Source organism: Paramormyrops kingsleyae, chromosome 3, assembly GCF_048594095.1.
Source record: "Paramormyrops kingsleyae isolate MSU_618 chromosome 3, PKINGS_0.4, whole genome shotgun sequence".
Taxonomy (NCBI): domain Eukaryota; kingdom Metazoa; phylum Chordata; class Actinopteri; order Osteoglossiformes; family Mormyridae; genus Paramormyrops; species Paramormyrops kingsleyae.
The window spans coordinates 6,684,510-6,709,203 of NC_132799.1; the positions used below are offsets into that span (position 1 = coordinate 6,684,510).

Sequence of the window (24,694 nt, forward strand, 5' to 3'; positions counted from 1 at the left end):
CACAGATGCCAGTAGTGGTCCTACAGTGGAGAGCACTGATGCCTTCAGATGCAGCTCTTCCAGCTCTGTCTGATTTCATATTCCAGCACTTGGGAAGGGAGTCTGGAGCCAGCATCTGTGCCATATTTAGTCTGCTCACCTGAGAGAGCAATCTTGGCTAGTGGACGTCTGTGCCCCACCCTCCCTGTTCCTGACACTTAACACAATGAGCGCATGAAATCAGGGGGGAAAAAAAGGAATGTTTAAAACGGCAGAGCGGTAAGTGGTGCTTTTTATCCCTTGGAGAGGAGCTACTTGACATTTGAGGGGGGAAATGGAAATGAAATCAAAGCTGAATGAGGCTGGGACACCTGACAGTGCGTAAACGAAGCTGTGCGCTTTGAAACGTCGCCATTAAAATGTACATAATTCAGTAGCTTAACAAGTCTACCTGGAATCTTCCTGCTTCTGACCTGCTTACTGATGTTTGTGCCACAGGCATTAGTGGCTACAGCAGTTGTGTCAAAAATGTTTCAGATGTAACACCTCGCCTTTGAACCAAAAAATGTCCAAATGCGACAGTATATGACAAGCGAAGAACTGAATATGCGAACTCTCCATTTCATAGAAGAAAACACACATACCTAGGTCACTAGAGGATGATGGGTAAATTGAAGCTTAGAGCCCATGACAGTTGTAATGCAGCAGTTAATATTTTTGGCATGCAATTCTGAGCCAAGTTGCAGATTTTTCCTTTCAGCTTTTTATGCCTGGATTATGTGCAATATTATTATTTTCAGGGCAATTTTTCATTAGATAATACGTTTAAAGTCTGTTTTTTCGTAAAATGTAAATAAGTGATCTACAATAATTTATTTTTAAGATCTACAAAGGCAAAGAACAGTTTTGAGCAAGTTCTGTTGAAAATAGGTTGATATTACTGTCTTTTTTGTTTATAATGTCAATGCAGGTTTTATTATGGGGTACCCATGCGGCATAAGATCATGCTGCGTGTTGAAAATGAGGTGCTCAGCACTGGTTGTTTGCCTACCGTATTGTGGCCTTAGAAATGGGCAAAGCGCCGTCATAAATGAGACAGAAAAGCGTGTGAAATACTCATCACTCCAAGCTCTCTGTTTCCACTTAAACAATTTGCAAATCAGCTCAGGGTCGAAGCAAAGAGCTGAATGAAAACACCAGTGTGGTGTTTCTCCTGCTGCTGGAACGGTCTTTGTTTAGGAGTGCTGCTGACGTATAAGGATGTGACCATGATACTGATCAAAAAGCGTACTGCATGTGCGTACTATACAAAACACACGTTGTTTTTATCCACTCTTAGGGATATTGCTGTGTGATGTATGGAGTCGTTTTTTAAACTCCACCAAGACAGCAAAGGAAATAAATAAATGCTGCATCCATTTATCCCTTTCTGCGAAACAGCTGTTTATGTGGAAACTTTTCTCCAATTTGCATTCACTCTTGGTAACGCTTCCGTGAGTTAAGTGCATAAATAATTATTGAGTAGAGTATAATCCCTTCGAAAGAATTTGAAATTAATGTACTAACAACTGTGTCCAAATTAAAGCTATTGGCATTCAAAAAATGAATTTGGCACTGGCTAAAAGCCTCTCCCAGACTTCAGGCCCTATAAACACGGGAATCACTCGGCAGTCTCTGTCACCATGGCAACCAGTATTTTATTGGCTCAGTCATCCAAGCAGAGGTGCAGTGTTTCATTTTATCTTTCATAACTAAAGTGAGAGCAGCAAGGTGCCCCAGGAGAGGGCTTGCTCTTCGAAACTGAAAGTAGAGTGTCCACCCGCTGCACTCTGGCATATCATTGGTAGGTGGTCTGCCTTCTCACTGTGCTGTGGTTTCTAGAAGATCATTTCACAATTACAGTTCTGGAGGCCTGACAGCAGTTGGTAAAATATCGAGCCTTGCAGCCGATAATCTTGAATTCCATTATCGCTCGGCCATAAACCGAATTATCAGAGAAGCACAACTGGCTGGTCTCCTGTGCAGGGGAGTTGCATGTCGTTTGTTTTTACAAGTGCTGACACTTAATTATATCACCGCTTGGTAGATCAAGTTTAACAGCGGCAACGAATGATTAAAAAAGCTTTTATACAAGGGACATCCAGAGGAGTGTGTGATTCTTAATATCCTCCTGTTTCCATGCCTTAACCCTATTCCAAACATACCTTCTCACTTGCTATGTACCCATTTTGATTAAAAGTTTAATATATATATAGCCACTGTTTAATGTATATTTTTTATACTTTGGAAGTACTTTATATACTTTCTATATAATTAGAACAAATAACCCTGGATTGTGTTTTAATTTTTATGTTTTACTTTGATTTTACTTGGTCATTATGCCAGTGAGCAGTAATTGTTCAATTATTGTTATTATTAGTAGTAGTATTATTATTGTTGTTATTTATTATTTATTTATGTTTGTTTTTATTTCATGTCATGACATTGGATCACAGCTGAAATTCTTTTAGTAGAAAATCTTATTATCCTGGATCAGAATTATCCAGTCACGTAGCATTGTATGTATTTGGAGAGAGAAAGTGAAGTATTTCTCCTGTGCGCCAATTGAAGTAGAATACTCATATTACCCACTAGATGGCAGCGTGAATTGACCCAGTAATGCACAAGGGAGTAGTAGGATCAATATAATAGCTACTGACATCACCTTCAATGTAGCGTGGCCATTATACCTTGCACATTTCGACATGAGATTCTATGACACAAGCACAATAGGCTGGAAGATGGATGTGTTGATATTTCCATGTATGTCTATGTACCCACATTGATGTATTATCTGCCACACTTCAGACACAAGTGTCTGGTAAAGAAATGTAAAGTTCCGGTGTCTTATGCATTTAACGAACATTCTAACAATCTGGGCTGTCAAGTGTTCATGACATTTGTTATTTATTATGCTTACCTTGGTATTAAGCCAGAAACAATGGCACGGCATCAGACATTTGGGTGGCAGTCCTAATTTAAGCATGTACAGGGACATTATCTAGTGATAAAAAAACTGCGAGAAAGCAGTGTAGAGACTAAGACTAGTCCACGGTGAAATACTTTCTGACTAGCCTGGGAAAACTTGCGTTCGTCTGATGTTTATGATGATTGTCAGACCAGTGTAAGACCTGTAACTGCCATCCGCAGGGATAGTCTAAACTATATAACTGTAATTGTTTTGGCACAATGCAGCTCATGGTCTGGCTGCATTCCCAGTCACCGCGGACACGGGGTGGGACATGGCAACACTTTAACAGTTTAATTTTATGGTTAGCAATATGTGTCTCTAAAATGTAGGAAGCACATTCATGGAGTTGTTTTTAAAATTCAAGGATTATTGTTATTAATTATTTTAGAAACCTCAAAGCGTCCAATTTTTTATTGTTTCAGAGGGACACAAATATCATTTTTGGGTGCACAGCCACCTCTGGTTCCCCTTCGTTCAGTGGTCATAATTCAGTTTGGGCTATAAATATCTATGGTAGCAATGTAAACATCTGTGGTACAAAGTTTTTCAAAGTAAAGGGGAAATGTTTTGAAGGGCTTTCATTTGAGGCAGTGATTGACTGGTAAAAAAAAAAAAAAAAAAAACTTTACATGAATGCTTTTAATAAAAATAAATAGTTGTGCACTTAGTGACCTTTTTTATATTCTTCAGTTCTGGTTGATTTTCTGCATATAATGCCAGTTATATTGAAAGATGTAATTGCTTATCATTTTATTTTCCTCAATTAGTCATGGAACTTTCAGAATTTGTGAAGGAATTTGTGACAAATTATCCGTTTACATTTCCCATTGGTGTCACTGTCTTTGGTTGCAAATTAATGACCTCTTGTGCTTCTATACCATCCAGATATGCACTAGCATGCATAAGCACATGCATGATTTGATGAACCGAGTATGTGTTTTAATAGCTGTGATATTAAATTACTATCGGGCCTGAATTAAATTTTTTTTGGTCCAGAAACGCTAGTAGAGAGACAGTTCATATAACATATAACAGCTCATAACATATCTGGGTCTGTACATACACAAACTGATTATGCAGATTTTGCTTACAGCTACCTTTAAGCTTGCAGTCTTGATATTTTATTATTCACAACATGAATTTGGTGCATATGTTTAACTTCAGTAAGATGAAATAACAAGATAATATGCGGAAAAAATCAAATTGGGACTATAGAATGAAAATTAAAATAAAAAATAGGTCTTGGAGATTTCCGGATGAGCCTTTAGGTTTCTTGCAAAGACTATCATGAAATAAAAACCACAGAGACTTTTAAGACAGATATATAATAAAGAAAATTGCAGATCAGAATGATACAAAAATATGGAGTTTTCTAAATATTGCTTTTCAGAGCAGTCTACTCCATCATCATGAAGTACTGGGTACATTGTGCCAACTAAACACTATCTAAATCGAGAGTGTCTTTGCAAACAAAGCAGTCAGGCAAAGAGGAAACTAACTATGCACTATGAGAGAGCTCAGGGGAGGGGATGCAAGGAAATGTGTGTAACTCGACAATATATCCGGGAGCCACTGCTAAAAATGCGGAAACTTGTGTGGTGGTCAAATGCGACTGATTGTATTGATTATAAAATGTGTGCATTCGCAATCTGCAATAAATGGGATACTAAATGGGGGTTCTGAATACTTTAAATTGGGGATTCTGTACAGCATGATGAAAGTGCGTGTATGATGATGTCTTCATTATATTTGGATAGTTCTCATTAGATCATGCTTTTGTCCTTGGTCCTGTGCACACTGACATAGAACACTGGTAGCAGAGGTAGTCATCCTAGAGTTTACTGCATTAAACCAGTTAATCAACAACCGGCTTTGTAACAAATTGTCCACCTAAGCCTCATGGTTCTGTGACTGTATGGATTGATTTCTTTATGTTAGGGTATGGAAAGCATTTCAGTAAAAGTATCACTCACTGAAATTGCTTTTCTTCTCAACATCCCTGCAGTATATTTTGGTCTTATTTCATTTAGCTTATGGATTGTTTCCTTATGCTTCATTATATATTTATTTGGATCAAAAAGGGTGGGGCCAAACTGACTCTCACTTGTGTTGGTGTGGCTTTGATTTCCGAAGGCAGACCCTGCTTCGGCTATGATCTCTACTTGCTTACTCATTTGTGGAACACCTGCTTCTGAGATAAACTTGGGAGTAGACATGATGCTCTAGATTGGGAACCGAATGTAATATGAACATATTGAGGGAAAGAGGAGACATAAATTTTGACATAATTAATAGCGACCTTGTCACTAAATGTACATGTTTTTATGTCTGCATAGGGGCGTGAAGAAAAAGTTCCGATCAATTTCAGGTTAGCAGTCCTGCTGTTAGTATTATAGCAGAGACCCTGTGGATTGTAAACCACTGAGAAGAAACGGACATTTCCGCAGACCTTGTCAGACTTCCTATGGTGCTCCCCAGACTCTATTCATGTTCACATATTCACCTTAGTGAACCTTCCGTCATTAGGAATTGTAAAGGGTTTTAAAGGTGACGACTGGGGAAAAAACTGCAATTTAAATACCAACAGAATGCATAAAGGTGGGTTGGTCTTAACTGTTTCTACCTCAAATTTTATTTTTGCCAACACTGAGATTTGGAAAAAAAAATATTACCGCTTGCTTTCATAACGCCAGTGCAGGTGCAAATTATAAATTTGTTATATGTGGCAGATTGCTGAACCTTTAAAGTCAGCTGTGTAATGGCAAGGCCCCCCCTCCTCCTATCTGCTTGTAAGGAATGATTGAGAAGTGCAAACGTACCTGTGATTTCTCACACGTTTCCGTCATCCCTGGTGCTGATGGTTGAAGCAAGATACCAGTAGATATGTTGATTAGATCTCACTGGTGCTGTCAATTTTTTGCCTTGTATACTTGTCAGAGTACTCAGAGGACACAAACTGCACAGGAAGAACATTGCTGCTACTTTATGCCAGACATAGTACAGCAGAAAATGGAGCCCATTGTATGCATCTGTAGTGTACCATGTATGTATTTAAAATTAAAATTTTTCCTCAGTCAAAATACTGATCTTCCCAAAACCTGTAGCATTCATATATCTTACATTTTTGGCTAGTAAGGGATACATAGTATCAGTTTACAGTATTGCAGTACTACAGTACTACCTTGGTATTTAGTTTCCTTATTTTCCTATAGTTTCCTTCAGGCTTCACAAATCAGAAATATAGTTCCACAGTTTTGGGGCAGTGCTACTCACAATGTGTCCCATATTATTATGTTCTAGACAGTATTAAGATATTTTCTTCATGAAGTGCTCTACAGTTTAGGAGCAATCACTAATGTTATCTCTGTGACATGGACAATTGTTAAGTTGTGGACCATGGTGGGTAAAATAAAAAAATAAATAATCACTGAGTAGCTCTTCTCCATGAAACACAGAGGAGGCAAATTGAAATTTGAGACTCACTTACAACATGTGGGTTATTAATTGTGATTAAACGAAGCCTGTGATTATATCCCACAAAATCTGTCTGCCAAGCACCATGAAATGGTATCTTTCAGCATTGCCTCAGCCCCTTTAATTCATGACTGAAAGCGCTTGCAGTCTAATCACAGGGCCTTAGTCCAATCTTGGATTTAGGATAACATCTGATCTGTTAGGGTAACATCTTCAACCACAGTGATTAACAAGTTCTGGTAAGACCTAAGAAGTCAACTTCAATAGGATGACCTTAACAAACTCTTTCTTTATAGTTCTTTTGGGAAATATACTTAGTTAAATAACAGGGATTACAAAGGGCTGAAAAGCCCTAGTGCTTTATTCTCAGCTGCCACAGGTCAAGTCTGTTAAGTAGATTTATATACAAAGGTGCAGTTTACTGTTACCCAGTGTCCAGCTAATCCACGCAACCTGCATTAAAATTAAATTTCTCCAGAATTCCTTAATGGACTGTAAGTCATTATGTGCTTTGTTGATTCTTAAGTGTGAAGATAATTGCGATGGGCAGCTTGAAAGCTGTTTGATTATTGTCTGCCGACTCCTGTGAATTCTAATGGACCTAATTGCATTTCTCCAATTCATCACCCAAACATCACTTATTTTTCTCTTTAGCCCGTCTGTAATATACCCTGTAAAAGGGAAGCGATGCAAAGGGTGTTAATCTCTCAGTGGTGATGGATTGTCTGGGTATGGTGAGTGGGGTTCCTCATGAAGCCTCAACAGGCTAACAGACAACATAAGCATCAGCTATACTGTAGCATTCATTTTTAATAGGATGCAAAACGCGGCTCGTAGCCAAGAGATAATTGATCATCGGCTGTCAAAATCTAACTTTGTGATGAGCGGAGTGATTGATTATCTTTTTGTTTAACCATTCTGTTCATGTACATAACATCTACATAGTGGATAGTAAAACAATTGTAAAGCCTCCTTTTAATTCAGGCTAACTTCCTTTTGTAGATCCACTTGGAAGAACTGAAGTTCAAAGTCACATTTTCATTCATATTTAAATATGTTATTAAGATTGGTTTCCAATATCCTTATATGGAATTTCACAATCATCCATATGTCTATCCATCTCCCAACTGCTGGTCTTGGGATTTGACAATTATATCTAATGAAAATATTCAGTGCTGTATTGAGTTGTCTTTTAATTGACGTTGCCAGTTCAACATAGCTAAGGTATTAGTTCTCATCGTTGTAATAATTGTAGCTCTTCTCATGTGGTGATTCTTTTGTTGAAGATGTAGTGGTTTTATCAGCGATAGAGCAGTGTAACTTGTAGCACTAGTAGTATTTGAATGGTGCTTGTTATGATGGTATGACTCATTTAGTTTTAATTTCATAGCAATCAGAATGTATTTTGGTTTTTGGCTTAGTATATTTAGAAGCGGTAGGTGAATTAGCAGTGGCTACAATGTGATACTGATCTCAGTATATTTCTCAATGTGGTTTTTTTGTGGGCCTTATCACATGCACCCATATCTGTTACTTGTCTCCCAACGTGTTAAAGCCACCATTTACTCAACACATTTCATGGCTGTCAGGATATATGTTGCAATATCCTTTGAAGTCTTTTTTCGTATTTCTTCCTTTTTTCTCTGTTGCCCTCAATGCCTTTTGTAGATTTTGTCATCTTGTTCTACTGAAGCCCTATTGCTCCTAAATGTGCCGTATCAAATATTCGCATTTCCCTGTCTGTCTATAGGGATGGCAGTGCGTGGTTGGTGTCTGTATACATTTAATCTCTCCTCGATCAATTTTGTCAGTATTAGGGTCTGTCGTACTGTAAACAGCATAGAAGCACTAATCTGAGTGAGCAGGGAGGTCCTTACACGAACCCCTTCTTTGACCATGCAAAATTATCAGAGAATCATAGTTTTAACTGGAAAAATAAACTTGCTTTACAGTTTGTTGTCATGCCTCTATAGTAACGAATGATGTGTACGTCATTCTGTGTGTTATGTGCATGTATGGCAAGAATAAGATATTCACAAAATTCTGGACAGTCAGGAGGGTGCTATTGTAGATTGGAGGGATTGTTTAAAGAGCTTATCTCCCTGTTACTCTTTGTCATTCCTCACTCTAGGCCCTGGCTTATGTCTGTCATATTGCTGAGCAGAACCCAGGGCAGTTTCTGAAGGTGATGTTTCATGGTCTTTCCAATCAGTGCAGATTTGAAAAGGAACTAGTCTTTATCTCTGTGCTACGGAGCCAGCAGTGCTCAAAGCAGATATGGTAATGGGGATGATTTGGGTTGGTTTTTTTTCCCCTGCCCAAAAATGTAGCCCAAGCAAAATGTCAGCAGACTTGCCTGTAGCTACGCAACCGCTGTCTGTTACCGGCCTGCCTCTGCTTGAAGGGTCTCTGCCCTCAGAACAGATGTGAATGGTCACTATTTTCAAGCTCGCTCTCTATCTATCCCTTTAGTGATTGCACTGGTTCGTCTCCATTATCACATGGCCTGTCATGCGTCACCAGTCTCATGCCAATCAAACCGGCAGGGCTTGGCACAAATTATTCATGTATATCAGCTATCAGGTGCAATACGGATGCAGACATGGGCTGGGGAGGACCTGGGCAGTGACATGGGGAGAAGTCGGAGCCCTACACAGGATCACATCATCCTGTTGCCAGGTCCTTTTCACCTGGTGTGGTTTGCTTACAGGTGTTAAGTCATATAAGTTAGTTGCCCATTCTCGTTTCTAAGTTCGGAGGAAGATACAGTTCTCCAGGGGAAGAAAATAAAATAAAATACATGTGTTACAGTAACCCGGCACACCATCGTCAACCTTGCCTGAATGTGTAGGCTAGTTTTCTTCCTCCACCGAATGTTTTATCCTTCTATATTTCCCACCTCGGAGGATGTTTATGCCTACCAAGGAATATAATTCAGCGCTAGTGCCATTTTGAAGACCCACTCGACCAAGCAATTTTAAATTGCCAGTTATTCTTCTTAACCGTTGTGGATATTCAAAACAATTCTGACACTGTGTGGCCATATAAGACAATTCAGCAAAGCAGTTGCGGTATCACATGCATATTCACCACCTGCATACATCTTCCCTGTACTTGTTCCGCCTTGTAAGTGCCCTTGGCTGCTTCATTTGGATGTGAAACCATACATTATTCAAGATGATTGAGCTGGTAGTTTGCTACCAACACTCTTTGCAAGCCAGGATTCCTGACAGTCTTGGGGAACTGTTTGTCTGCAACCATAGCTTTGAATCAAATGCCTGTTGTGCTTTTTTTCCCCTCTAATATCAATTCATATAAGGCAGGATAGGTGTATGTTTGTGAGGCTGGGGGTGTCTTTGGAGGGCAGTGGGGTTACTGCTGTATATCCATACTCGATGGTAAAGCATTCCGTATGCCATTGTATATTCGTATGAGTATTGTACTCATGGAAATGTTAAAGTTATAGGCTGAACACTGGATTGATGATGTCAAAAGAAGGTTGTATAGTAGGCCCAAGTCTCAATAAACACAAACCAACAAACTTCTGTTCTGGGAAAGTTGTGTGTGTATGTATTTGGTGGTTGGTGTTGCCAGTATTAACACTTATCACTATGTGAAGATCTTGGTTCATGAAAGATTTTATGAGAGGAATGAAATTATGAGATACCTTATCAGATGGTATTAATCAGGCTGAAACCAAGCTTATGGCATGATAGCTGCTTGACTGGTTCAGGCTGGTACCGGCAATATTATTAGGTGCAGATTCCTATCAGCATGCTTTTCAGTGGGGAGGGAAATCCCACAGATGGGCAGTAACATCATGACTAATTTTGCTTGACGCTTGTCGACTTTGTGACAAAGAACAGAGTCATTGATGATTCCCTATGACTGAGGACTTTTCTCTTACTTAAAATGTTTACACACCCATTCTTTAAAATGTAATGTTGACCACAGGCAAATTGACATCATTGCAGTGTTTTCAGTCCTTTGTTAACATGGAGCTTGTAACCATCTTAATAATGTCAGCAGTTTACTGTCTCTGATTTTGCTTTGCTTTTAGATAAGCTCATTACAGCAGGATCACCTGTCTTATATGCACTAAGCTGTGTCAGCATCCACATGAAGATGTGAAGGCTGAGAAATCAATTTGGCCATAGCTATTTCCTCTATCCACCTGATCTCCCTGTTCCATTTCATCACATGACATGGGCTGTACATCACGTTCCCAAGACCTTTCTTTATGATCTAATATATCTATAGTGCATCCCATCCAAGGTGGTCTTTTGCACTGTGCCCTGTGCATCCTGGGATAGGGTCCAGGCTCTCCACAGCTCCGTATTGGATAATCATTTCGAAGATGGATAGAAGGATAGATGGATATCTGTGGATTTTTGTAAGAAGAACTGCATCTGGAGCTCCAGGTGTGAACATGAATGTATGATGGCCTCTCACAGGCACTGCGATTAGGCGAGGAGTTCTGCTGCTCTTTGCAGAATGTGCATGACAAGTTCATGCTATTACAGTGACTAGACTAGTTCTTCCATCAACCAGATGTACAGAATAGCTGTCAAAGTGAAAAAGAGAAGGCGCTTCTCAGTGAGACTTTCAGAGCGAAGTAATGATATCAGAGTCAAAGACAGTCCCAGAAGCACTTGAGTATATGAACCTACCTCTCAACCTGCCAAGCTGCACATCTACGGTATGTCTATCCATCTTCCCCCAGTCATTTACTTCTGCACCCAGTGACACTTTAATGAGAGGTATGCTGGACAAGGCTGAATTAATATGCTCCCTGTAAGTGAGCGAGAACTGACCATTGACCGTACACCCTGCCTGGAATCGAGAAAAACAATGTGGGGGAGTAGGGCTTTTTTTTTTTTCTTTTAGCCCTCTTCCTCTACATGCATTCCCATATGGTGACTGATAAAAACAAACTATATCATAGGCTGTGCAGGTGTGTCAGTAGTCAGTACCTGATCCTTTCCCCGACTGTGCGCCCAAACTGCCAGAGGTCAAGAAAAAGTGTGACCTCTAATGGAAGGAGGCCATGTTGTCGCTGTGTTTTCTGTGCTTGTGTATGCCCAGTACATGCTTCTCCATGTCTACTAATTTGCTTAATTACAGTTTACATAAACAATTGATTGGTAAAGCTTACAAGCAGCACGTCATGCCTGTTTCCTGACTACACATGAAATGGTTACGTATGGATCAAATATCCCATAAAACCAGTTAAAAAGTGTCATGGCTTGAGATGAATTAAACCAAACACAGCTTCAAGTCAAACCCTATCATAATCAGTGCTTTGGGACACAATTAACAGTTGTCTTCTGAGGGCAAATTAGGATCAGTACTAGCAGAGCATAGATGGCCCAAAATACCACTGAGAAGTCAACAAGAACCGGCATCAAAATATAGACATGATGAGCACAAATGTGAGAATATTTTATTAAGACTTATCAGGATAATTCAGGCCCATAAAAGCTGAGAAATATAAAGTGATCTTAAAGGAAACTGTACATGGAAAATGTGGTTCTAAGGACATTTAAGTGTGTATATATACTGTAACTATGTATTAATTATATAGATAAACATACGTTTTGCACCACAGGTTTGATAATGCTCAGAGTCCAAGGGCATCCTTGCTTGCTTGTGGGAAATCATAAGTAATCAATAGGGTGTCAGGACTTCTGATCCCTGTCGTCACTTAAAAAACCAACTAGCATTGATGATGTTATAAATGATTATATTACAAATCCTAATTATTTCAGATGATTCAGGTTAATGAAAAATGACACATTCAAGGCAGTAACCTTGTTTTTCCTTACTTAACTAGTATTTAACATATCTACTGTATTTTAGCGTATGTCATTTTAACAGCATATAAAACAAGTGGTGATAGGAACCAAAAAAAATCACTTCAACTTATACATTATTCATTTTTGTAATTAATATCCAGTTGGCTTTTTTATATGACCTAATTTTAGGAAAAATAATCGTGGAGCCTCACAAAAGTATGTTCTATATTACCATAAGCTATTAAATCAGAAAAAGGTGTGTATATTGTTTTTATTGAGTATTGACAGAATTTTATGCAAGCATAACTTTAATGACAGGAAGGGGAAAAAATATAAAGGAGGCTTCAAAGGAAGAGAGAACTGTACCAAGATGATCAATGATCTTTAGCAAATTTTATTTTCTGCTTTCATGTACTGTATGCACTTGCTATTGATGCTGAAGACTGAAGATACAACAAAATGCTTTGAATATGAATTGCTGCAAAGAAGAATAGCCAGATATGGATATTTATTTATGATAAATATAGCAGCCTAGAGCTAGCACTTTGCCAAGGCAAAGATATCTGTGGTTAATTTATTGTCATTTAACCTTTTTTTTTAAGTGATACATAAGCATTTTAAGATGGTTACTAGGTTTGAACATTGTTGGTCTTTTATTGATGGCATGGATGGGAATTTATACTCACCTTCCTAGAACTGTTCTCACATTGGGCTCTTGACTTTGGCAGTTTATGTCCCTAAAACAATATGAAGATTTTTTTTTTTATTGATTTCATTGAACTGTTTACCAGCATATTTTTTAATGGCCCTCCCCTCATTTGGTCTATTATCAAATCATATGGTTACATCTCAGGGTGGGAATCAATGAGCAGTTAACCTAAAAATGGTAATCAATCCTCTATTTAAAGCTGTACCGCAATCCGGCCATGTGAACGTATTGCTTTCAGGAATCCTCGGCCAGCATTAACAAGGCTCAGAATAGTTTTCAAATGTAGTGCCTTAGTAAAAACTACGGCTTTAACAAGGCCAAATCAGAAGTACTTATGGTGTTGCTGAGAATCTTGAGTATACTTGTTCTCATTTTTCAATTCTTGCTAAGCAATCTGGCTGCTGTTCGCCTTTCAGCCGTGGCCAGGAAAGTGGAATGTCGATCTCACAGACCGATGCTCTTCACTAATCTTGTTTTGGGTCATAGTTTCTCTTATTGACTCCAAGCACAGCTTTAAATGATGACCTATTTTATTGCCATTTGATGTAAGGAGTTCTTGCTTGTCTGTTGACACTGCAGCATGATGAATGTACCCATTGAAATTGTGTTTGAAACCTTTAAGGCCAGCTGAAATGAATCACAGTGCTTAATGGTATGAAATTATGTCATGATACGGCATAACATTTTGATGACATATGTCCTTAAACACTATGGTTCATGAGCAAGTATTAGGAATTCTGACTGATGAGAGCTCCCTTTTAAATTTGACTCACTTGGTAATTCCATTATGTTGGATTTATTTATATTTTTACCTTTGCTAGCTAGTTATTTTGTCTAAGTCTGTGTTGTATTCAAACATTACTCCAAGAACAATTGCAAATAGTGACTTAATTATACTGTAGAAAATGCCTGCATATGAGTTGACTCATCCCACTTTGAGTTGTGCCGTGTCCCCTGGGTGGACTTGTGGTAAGAGATGAACTTGCCATTGTATGCTTACAATCAGATGCTAGGAAAGAGGAAATCGATTTGATTTCCTGCTTCAGAAATGGATGGAATGTGAGAGAATATTGCTCAATAATTACGAAACATGACAAACTCTTGGGTATTTCAGATTGAATTGGAAACCCAATGTGCACAAACATATTGTTTATTAAAGCATGCAGAGTCACAAGCTGTACTGTTATGAGTTAGCATTTGCTAATCATCTTGAAGTAAACATTTTCTCGTTTATAATTTCCCTTATGTATTGGGAACTCAGTTTTGCCTCATGTACCCTGCAAGAGCATTATATTTCCAAAATGGCAAATATGTAATATCCTACGTAAATTAATAAGATTATTGGTAGTATTCAAGTTACTTAGCACAGCCAGATAGTTAACGATTTTTTCTGAAATGTAGGCTTGATTCGGATAACTAAGGTTTGGAAAAGCGGCACTTACTGTAGCAGCACCAAAATAGGGGAAGTGATTCAGCGATTATGCCAGATGCTGGGAGCTTGTGTCAGTGAGAGGGGTGACGCTACTGAACGGGCAAGTTCTGGAGAGGTGATTCAGTGTGCTGGGGGCTAATGGATGCTTTCTTGTTGATGAGTAGAGCAGGCTGGCACCAATGCTGACTAACTGATAACATTTTGCAGATACTTAAGCAGTTGCTCTTTTTTTAAAAAAAAATCAGTTGAAGGGATTTCGTAACATTCATATAAAAGCAATACGACGTTAGTTCATGTAAGAGAAACCTGAAGCCATTAGCTCTGAGATGGGGGTGAAGGAAGAACCTTCTCTCATGATAACTGGGCTTTGTGGCAGGACAAGGTGATACAAGAGCGACATCTAGGTTTGTTGGCAGTCCCTGCGGCAGAGACAAGTGTATCATTTACTGGGGTTGGAAAGTCAAGGTGGGACTGATTGTCTGGCGGGAATGAAGGCGAGTTCCGACAGGGAGAGGTCGAGCTTCAGGTTATTGTGGTGTGACTTCAGACTAGGAGGCCCCTCCCAGACATGTTGAAATTTAGGGCAACATCTGTGCATCTGGGAAAAGGAACAGACTAGAAACAGCCACTGCCAGCACGTTCATTCTCTTGTAGCAGAATCCAGTCATTTGTTTTTTACTTATCTCACATTATGTGCAAACAGAGTGATCAGTCACTGGATAAAAACTTCTTGATGAGAAGTGTCAGCTGATCATTACACACAGTACAACAAATGTAAACAGTGCAACACGGTGATTACGAGCATAAGTGAAGACCTTTTTATATCTGATTTTTCTCTTGCTAATGCAGAGTGACCTGATGGCTTAAGGTATCCCATAGTAGCTAAGGCATGCAGCCCTTGCTTGCATGTTATGATCTCCCCTAAGTGTGAAGGTAGATAAATGAGGTGTGGAGTTTAGCAGACTGCCTCAGTGCCTCTACTGAAACCATTACAAATGGAAGGGGATCATTCTCTCAAGGTTTGTAATGTCCTTCAAACGTTCCGCTTGCTAACCCCCTACCCTGAGCTTGACGAGCACTGAACAAGGGCATGGAAGTGTAGTAAAGGAGATCTGTTCGTTGTAAACCAATATTTTAATCTAAATGTCTGAATTACTGTGTTTAAGACTGGTAATTAGGAAGCACCATTTTAAATTGAATATAGCAAGAAAATAAACTAATAAAGTAGGAGGTTTGCCGTTCATGTTCTGCAGTCACAAGACATCGATTGTACACAAACCCAGTATCAAAAAAGTGTTTTGTTTAGATTATTTGATTATGTATTAAGTCCCCTATTGTATGACATGCCAGTACAAACTGTCCTTGACTTTAGCATGTATGTGTTATGGAAGTCTATCGAATAAGCAGTGCTGCTCTTACTTTCACATATTTCAAATAAACAAGGTGATTAAATATTTATTGCCATGGAGGTATTGAAATCACAACAAGGAACTTTAGGGGCAACTGGGTGTGAGTAGCTTGTATTTACCAGTGGCTCTGCTTGGTTCAGGTCCAGGGATAAATTGGCATGGCGCTCCTCTACTTGTACTGTTCACCATGAATAATACATGACAAACATTTTAACAGATGGCCCATTATTGCCACATTGTGGGATGCTTATAATACAGTTTTTCTGGGTAAAGATTGCAGTCCAATGAATCAGCGACCCAATAACTCCCAGCATCAGGTGGAGCACTAGAACAACCTTATATTCGTTTGGAAACACCGTTTACTTGGCAGCCAACATGTTACAAGGACAAAAACTTCAAACTTTAGTCTGAAGAATAATTTTAATTGTCCTCTGTTAAGTTGTTTACAGGAAGCTTTACGGCTGCTTTATACACTGATCAGTCTTAACATTAAAACCACTGACAGGTGAAGTGAATGGCATTGATTATCTAGTTACAATGGCACGTGTCATTGGTGCCATTATATATTAGGCAAGTGAACAGTCACAACTTGAAGCTGATGTGTTGGATTCAAGAAAAATGGGCAAGTAGATGGGTCTGAGCGACTTTGACAAGGGCTAAATCATGATGGTTAGGTGACTGAGTCAGAGCTGTTGCATCATGTGGATGGCCGGGTGCCTGTGTGTCATTTACCTGGGAAGAGATGGCAGCAGGATGTGCTATGGGACGAGTCGGCGGAGGCAGTGTGACGCTCTGGGCAGTGTTCTGCTCATAAACACTGGGTCCTAGCATTCATGTGCGTGTTATTTTGACACGTACCACCTACCTAAACTTTGTTTCAGACTATATACATCCCTTCATGGCCTCTTTCAGCAAGATAATGCTCCCTGCTATACTGAAAAAATTGTTCTGGTATAGTTTGAGGGACATGAAAAAGAGTTGGAGGTGTCTATGTCCTCATTGCTTGACAAATTAAGAAATGGTTCATGTTTTATAATGTAGAAAGTTACTTCATTTTGAATCATGGGTTTATCTTTCATACATTGTAAAGCAAAGTGAATTGTAATAACTAATGTGTAACATTCCTAAAATATTATAAACCTTTTTCAAAACAAATAAGATGTTTAATATCCATTTGGATTGCAGATAACACCTATTCAAAATTTGTAGAAACAGTTTGTTGACAAAGAAAAAGAACTTTAATGTTATAATCATTGAGCTTGTCATAATATTGTTTTTTTTCTTTATATGTAGACTTTCAGGGTTGAACTGGTGTAAAATAAAATTGAATTTGAAAACTTTAAAAAGACAGTCATTCTGAATGTATGTTATATCACAATTCACATGCATGTCCTGTAGCAAAGATGTTACTTAAGGTTGTATTCAGATACTAACTGCAGAACTCCTGGAATAATGTGTCAAATGGATGTCAGCTTTTGACTTCCAAAGGAAAAATAACAGCTTTTTGGCAGATATAAACCTCTGTATGAGAGCAACATGCTCTTTGTATTACTTGCATGCATTAGCATTTACTGATGTACTTTTGATGTACAGGACTATAGCTGAACTAGAGTAATTTTGTTGTATCATAACAGCGTATATTTACTGGTCAGTAACTTTATACCGAAACTAAATAATTACAAGGTATATTGATTTTGTTTCTCTGATCCATTTATCATTAATCCATTTTTTTCCTGTCTAACTTAATCATAAATAAACATCCTAATTTAATCCCACTGGAGAACGGATGGCAGATTGTGTCCCAGGGGCTGAGTTTGCAAATCAGACGCAGGGAGAGTCATGTGATCTGACGGCCTCTGTACAGACTGCGCTCTGCAGGAGCCAGATGGACCCGAAGGGTCATTAACTGGTTGCTGTAGTGAAGCTTTTGCCACCAGCTGAGCAGCTGAAAAATGCACCCTCCTCTAAAGCGAGTCCGCAGCTGCTCATGTTCATAATGTGTGCGTGGCTGCATGGGGCCCGGCCCAGAGCCTTGGGTCCAGGCTCTCGCACACTCTCTTCCTGGAGAAAACAGAGCTATAATCCACACCCTGTCTGTCTTTCTGATGCTGCGTGATATTCTTTTATTTCTGTTGTTTTAACTGCTTTTACACTTATCGGTGCAATTGCTTTTTTGCTAATAATAAAACTGCTGCAATTACAAGTATTGCAAACATACTGCTTTATTTTATTGATCCCTAATTAACACAAGTGCTTCTTTGCTTAATCCACCTGGTAAAGTCTGAGTGTCTGTTTCTTACTCTTCGCGACAATGCTCAGGGCCACAGCGAAAAAGCATTGGTCAGTTTTGATGCAGCAATAGTGTGTTGCGCGATGCATGAGAACTACATCGTCAGACATGCCAAACAGATGCTGGCAAATGAACTGAGGTGTCAGCAGCGGTGCAGCACTTTAACAGGACTGACAGTATGCATCAGTGGACGGAGCTGTGTGCAATAAATAATCTTTGTCATTATCATACCAGAGCTACGCCCATACACAGCCTGGAGAAACTGTGTCAGATAGTTGCATTATTTTTCTGTCAAACCCATCCTCACATTCTCTTATTTTCTTGTCATCGCACTTATGATTCAATTAAAGAGCATCGCATTCTTCAGTCTGGCCAGCTCAGACAAGGAGAGCTGTGATTGGCAGGCGGTCGCATTACTATGCAAGGCGAGCGAGAGCTGAATGGGAGATATGAATTCTTGAGCAGATATGATAAAATAATGTTGTAATTGATTTTCTATCAGGGTTACCATTTCATTAACAGGACTAATGTGTTCATTTTGGGCAATAGGGTTATTAAAAGCGTCCCCATTGTCATAACAAACACAAATCTTGTTTGTTTTCCTTGATAATATTTCTTTCTCTGAGCTGGAAGTCTCTACTATTGTAAACTATTTGTTAAAATAAAATAAAATTATAATGAAAAATTCAGATTCCCAGTGCATTACGAGGTAATAGCAATATAAAAAGGATTCAGCAGAATTATCTATTATTTTTCAGGTGCAACCATTTTGGAAAGAGGGCCTTTATGAATAATATTAGAGGACTGAAAAGTAATGTGTTTTTTCCCTTCACTGACAGCATGCAGGCTGTGGTCGTAATCCGGTTCTTTTATGGAACAGAATTAACCACGTGGAACCAAATGCTGTTCCCTTTACTAACGATATTTACAGGTTTCTAACTTCTGACATTAAACTGTATAAGTGAGCTTGACGGGGATTTGAGGCTGCACATGCAGTGTGTGTGTGTGTGTGTGTGGGGAGGTGGTGTTATATTTAATATTATTAAGTATGTATTTGTAGCAAATGTCCCCACAATGTGATAAAACCCTTATTTTGCGCTTGTTGGGACATTTTATCAGTCAGTTTTATAAAAAATATGTGACTGTAATCAAAAAACTAAAAGTGCCAAAAATCTCTTTATTTTGTTTGGTTACTTATGGTTAACGTTATGGCTGGGTTGTCATTGTTCGGATTAGGGTTATGCCTATAGAAATGAATGGAGAGTCTCCACAAAGATATAGATATAGATACCTAATCTGCGTGCGTGCGTGTGCGTGTGTGTGTGTGTGTGTGTGTGCGTGAACTGAATGGCTGCGTGAATGCTGTACTTGAGTGGTGTACCTGTGTGCCTGTAGGTTTTGTGCCTGAGATATTAAACAGGTTTGCCAAAGTACTTGTTAAAGGACCATCCATTATGATCATGCAGTGTTCCTATGACCTTCATAGAGACATGCACTGAAAAAAGTCAAAGCCCATTTACTGTATAGTGGTTCGGATAAATTTGTTTGAGAAGTGCCTGTATGACATTTCTTTTCTTCTGCCTTTCCCAACAGATGTTATCCATACCGTGGGCCCAGTGGCCAGAGGCTACGTCGGAAAGGCCCAGAAAGAGCTGCTGTCGCAGTGCTACCAGAACTCACTGGCGCTGGTCAAGGAATACGACTTGAGATCTGTGGTAAGTACGGCCGGCCCATCTGTGGTGTCGATGGCTCCAGTGACACATTGCAACAGAGATATTAACCCCGCCTGGGAAGGCGCCTCTCATTGGCTGTGGCCGGGGTTCTCTCTCTCTGCACCTCACTGCCATCGTTGCGCAGTCATTAGAAGGGCAGATGTTTGTTTATACCCAAATTAATGGGATGTTGGGTCGCTTCGACGAAGCCGGACTTCCACTATAGGGCTTGGTTGACAGTTAAGAGCCTTTTTGTGGTTCTGCTGTGTTTTGAGTCATGATACTGTTTTGGAAAAGGTTCCAAGATGGCTGTACTATATGGGAGATGCTGCTAGGTCTGCTATGGTCCGATGATAGATCATTTATAGACTTATCAGCAGGTCATTGATCAACTTCTCTCTGACAGGGCATGTAGCTTTTTTACTTCTTTTTTTATTCTTTCTTTTTCCCTTTCCTTCCCCAACACTTTTTTCCCTCTTAGTCACATTCTGTTGTTGGCATTACATCTCATATCTGAATCATGTCATTCTGTGCCTTGTCTGCAAAATATGAAGAAAAAAAAAAATCACACAGCATTTTAAGACCTTGGAGCAATCTCCGTTTCTCTGTCAAATCTTATTTTTTGGTTTTAGTTTTTCAATATGCCTACTGATGGAGAAACAGTAACCATTTGACAACCTGTTGAAGATCAAAGCAAAACCTTTGTGTGAACCAAATCAAACATATCTTGCTATTCTCCTATAACAAAAGAAGCACAGACCTTATCGGGGATGTTACTGGGTAATACTCAGATCCAGGGTGATCTGACAGTGCTGATACGAGTGACTTTTCCTTCTAAGTCTGTTGGACTGTTTGGCACCCCTAATTAGTTGCCAGCCTGTTGTTATCTTTTGATGTACTTTCTTGAGGGAAAGAGGCTGCAGTAAGTTTGTTGCATCTTTGAACTCTGCAGCACATCTGCAATGTACAATAACATTGGGCATCAGGAGGAGGCTTCTGGTTTTTGTGCAGCCGGCGCTGTGATAAACCAGTAGATCTTTCTTTCTGCAACCATCTTGGCCACACAGTTTCTTCACTGTACGCCATATTTGTATCGAAGTTTAGGTACCAGTCGGTCTACTGCACTGCTGATAACATGATGCTCCTCAGCTCAGTTGTCTTGGGGGATTTCTCCAGATACTGCAGTAGGCTTCCAGGCCTGAGATGCATGCCCTTAGTGGATTTGATCATAGACCATAGGTGCTTACAGGCTAGACGTGTCACAGATTTATGGTGTTGACCCCTCCAACCCTGTACTCGGACACTGCAATCATTCAGGAAGCAAATTAAAGCAGTACGCAATTTACCTGGATGATATCTGAGATAACATCCCACTGGTAAAACTTTTCTGACAGAAAATAGTGGTTACCTTGCAGCGAAGATTAAATATATTCTCAAGTATTTGAAACTCAGTGGGGAACACATTCTGGTTCAAAGTTTACACAATACCTATCTTCATTCTTCCTCAGACCCGCCGTTAGAACAACTTAGTTTCTTTTTTGTATCACATTATTGTGTCTTTTCCCATCCTTCACAATCCAGGCAGTGATGCATAGTGTATATGTACCATTAGCTTTAAGTGAATTTAATCTCTATACAGCAGTTCTAGAATTTTCAGAATCCTTTTTCCTAATGTATGAGCAAATACTAGAATATGCATCATTTGTTTATTGATTAAAATCACAGACGTTTTAGTAAATTTCTGAAGGCTATACGACAGCCAAATGACCTATCACACAGAATTACAGCTATAAATGCATTGAAGTCTTTTTGAAAAGCAAAAATATAGATAGTCAGCTAATATTATTATTAATATTAAGATAGATTATTAGATTTTATTGGGTAAATGAGCTTAAATGTCAAAATTGTCATTTTATTAAAAGCCAAGGCTACTTTTTAAATGTACATTTTCCCATTGGCAATTTTTGAAAATACATTGTATGCAGTTTGTGAAATCTATATCAAGGCTCTAATTAGTGAATTCTGCTTTAAAAACAGTATTTACTTTGTTTGCTCTCCTGGCACATCTCTTTTCCTTTTCTGCATTTCAGTTTAATTTAGCAGGGATGCAATCAAAGCACGTAGCTACAATGTTCGCTAAAGAGTCAAGTGGTTTTGGTAAAGCTTTACTTAAAAATCTGTTTAAATCTACCCAATTCAGGACCAAATATTTTGACATTCAAAGTTCATTGCGAACTGAGAGTAAACATACCTCATACTGCTGTGTGCAGAAAGTTATCAAAGAGACTTAAATTTAATAAAAAGAAAATATGTTTCCTAGAAGATGTCAATGCAAAGGAGTTTAAATGAAGAACCTTTGCTTTCCACCTGGCTATTAATCAGGAAATGGGACAAATCATTGAATGGAAATATAGGTGGGTGATGGTTAAGTAGGATGTCATTTTGAAGATAGTATGGCATGGCAACCAGTTGAATTACACTTATAAGTCATGTTTGATACAAAATGTCTACTAAATCAACAATTATAAATTGCAGTAATAAATGTATAAAATGCCACAACAGGTTATATATTCACTGTAAGGATTTGTGGTAAAATGTAAAGTTCATACAGTATGCAGTGAACAAAGCTGTGCAAATAAGAAAGTTATATAAACATTTATGTTTTTCTTTCTAATTCTTCAACTAGTGTTTTATTAATATATTTCAGACACATTTTAGTGATTTATCCAGTTAGGCTTTTCATTTATTTATTTAATAATTGCCATATTTATAGAATCAGATTTTGTTTTTACTCCACAGCCGATTGCCGTAGCGTTTATTTTTACAGCTGCTACAGATTCAGCAATTCTTCTGAGAAAACAGTGCTGATCTGTGATTGACTAGACCCCAGCAGATGACATCTGACAGTGCGTTTTTGCTATTTAGAATGCCCGTGTCGTTCCCCCCTCCCCCTTTGAAAGGACGGCTTCTCTAGAACCTGGAATGAGACAAAAACGTCTCCAGGGTGTCTGTTCCTCGACAGACGTGGCAGGCATCCCTCTTGCCATTGCGTGCAACGTACCGAACGCCATCTTCCAGGCTCTCCTAGACAGATTAGCGCTGAGCTGGCTGGATAGCAGCAGCTTTGTGTTCTGCATAGCTAGGCATTGACATGTGTAAAGATGAAGGGGGAGGGGGGAGGGGTATGCTGTGTAGGGTAGCTTTTTGGTTGGTGTGTAGACGGGCTGTATTTTCAAACATGAACAGACAGCTTTATAATAGCTTTCACAGGCACTGAAATGGGATGTGCGTCAAAAACTGTAAACACAAAACAAATATGAGAATAGCATATTAAAATATAACCAGTACGACCAACTAATATCTATTCTTTGAAGACTGGGCCAGCTCTATAAAATAAAAAAAGAAATGTGTATACGTCTTGCACTGTTCATTTGAGCTCAAGGCTGATAAAATCAACATGAATAATGCTTATAGATGCATGCAGAACTCTGTTAGACCTTAAAATGTAAATCTGAAAAATTTAGCTCTGTCGTTTTGTCATCTGGTTAAACATATTGGTCTCTCTGATTGTTCCATTTCAGGGCCCTACAGTGACAGAAGTTCTATATTCAAATAGACTAATAGATTAAATAGCTGCCAAGGTGTTTACACTGTTTGTTTTGGCTGCTTCTTAAACTTCAATTAAATTACAATTTTACTTGCAAATTGTCCAAGGTTTTATCTTTCAGCGCTACATAGTCACCATCTCTTTATATTGTTGTTTATTTAATAGCCAGCTGAGGATTTCTCGGTTTTGCGCTTCCTTCTGACCTCATGGAAGAGGCCACGTTGCTCAGTAGACTTCAGCTGCTTTTTCATCGCTGTTCTTCCTGAGATTTACCTGACTGCAGTGTCTCGGTTGACATCTAGTGGTCCGGTGAGCCACTGTTGGATTTTCAGGCAGCCCGGGTTTCATAACACGGACGTCTTGTTACATCACTTTAAATATCCCTTCTAAAGTGAGGTCGTGACATTTCAAAGCCTGTGAAAAGAGAGCTCAGTTTGCGAAAGTGGGAAAACCAAACAAAGCAGAGACAAGGTGAAACCAAAGCCCAGAGAGGACTAAGCTGATGGATGGGCTTCAGATGAAAAATGACGAGAAGCCCCAAGCCAAGAAACGATTCATTGAACTTCAGAACTCAGCACGGAGCACTTTGAAAAGCAGCGACGGTTAACTCATTGCTAAGTGTGGGACACTCTACTATTTTTTTCCCCAAGGCTGTGTTGAAACCCAGGATGTTTGTTGCCGAGATAGTGTGACCATGGATCCTCTAGGACAGGGAGAAGGGAAGGTCGGCCGTAATGACTTTTCGCTAGGCCCAGTCCAGTCCGTGCTGTAGTTTATGGATCCGATGCCAAACAGACATCATGAAGTGGGATGACTGTTGAAGTGAATGGTTTGTGGGTCTGCCGTAAGGCAGAACAATCCCGGGAGCCAGCGGTGCCTTCATGGGAGTATAACAGAGGATGCAATTTCCAACAACGGCCTTGGAAATCCTCATTTATTTGTTTTTAATTTGTTATGCTCCGTTGGGAGGCTCTGGAGGAAGGTGACTCGAGTCTTGACTCGTATTTGTCACTGAACAGCAATGCCAGCTACGATCACCGTGGTGCTTGGCAGTTCCAGCTGACTGTCTGCATTCATTTGAGCCTGGATGTATTGATTGCTCTCATTTCAGAAACCATGACACACAGAGAGGGCCTCCGTTGATGGACCATTTGGAATCACTTGGACTGGTCGGCAAACTTAATGTCCTGCAGCCTCCCTCCGCTGACGAGAGAGTATAGAATGCAATGCATCACTGTCAGAGACATCAAACAAAGTCTGCGGCAATGAGCCTGATG

At 39.3% G+C, this 24,694-nt stretch overlaps 1 protein-coding gene across 2 annotated transcripts in view; it reads left to right on the forward strand.

The window, feature by feature from the left end:
- The window catches only part of macrod2 (mono-ADP ribosylhydrolase 2), a 429,071-nt gene that overhangs the window by 271,212 nt on the left and 133,165 nt on the right, over positions 1-24,694 (forward strand). For both annotated transcript variants that reach the window (XM_072709500.1, XM_072709501.1), the window contains exon 6: positions 19,692-19,813. In XM_072709500.1, coding sequence (XP_072565601.1) covers positions 19,692-19,813 — 122 coding nt within the window. The remainder of the gene's footprint in view (positions 1-19,691; positions 19,814-24,694) is intronic.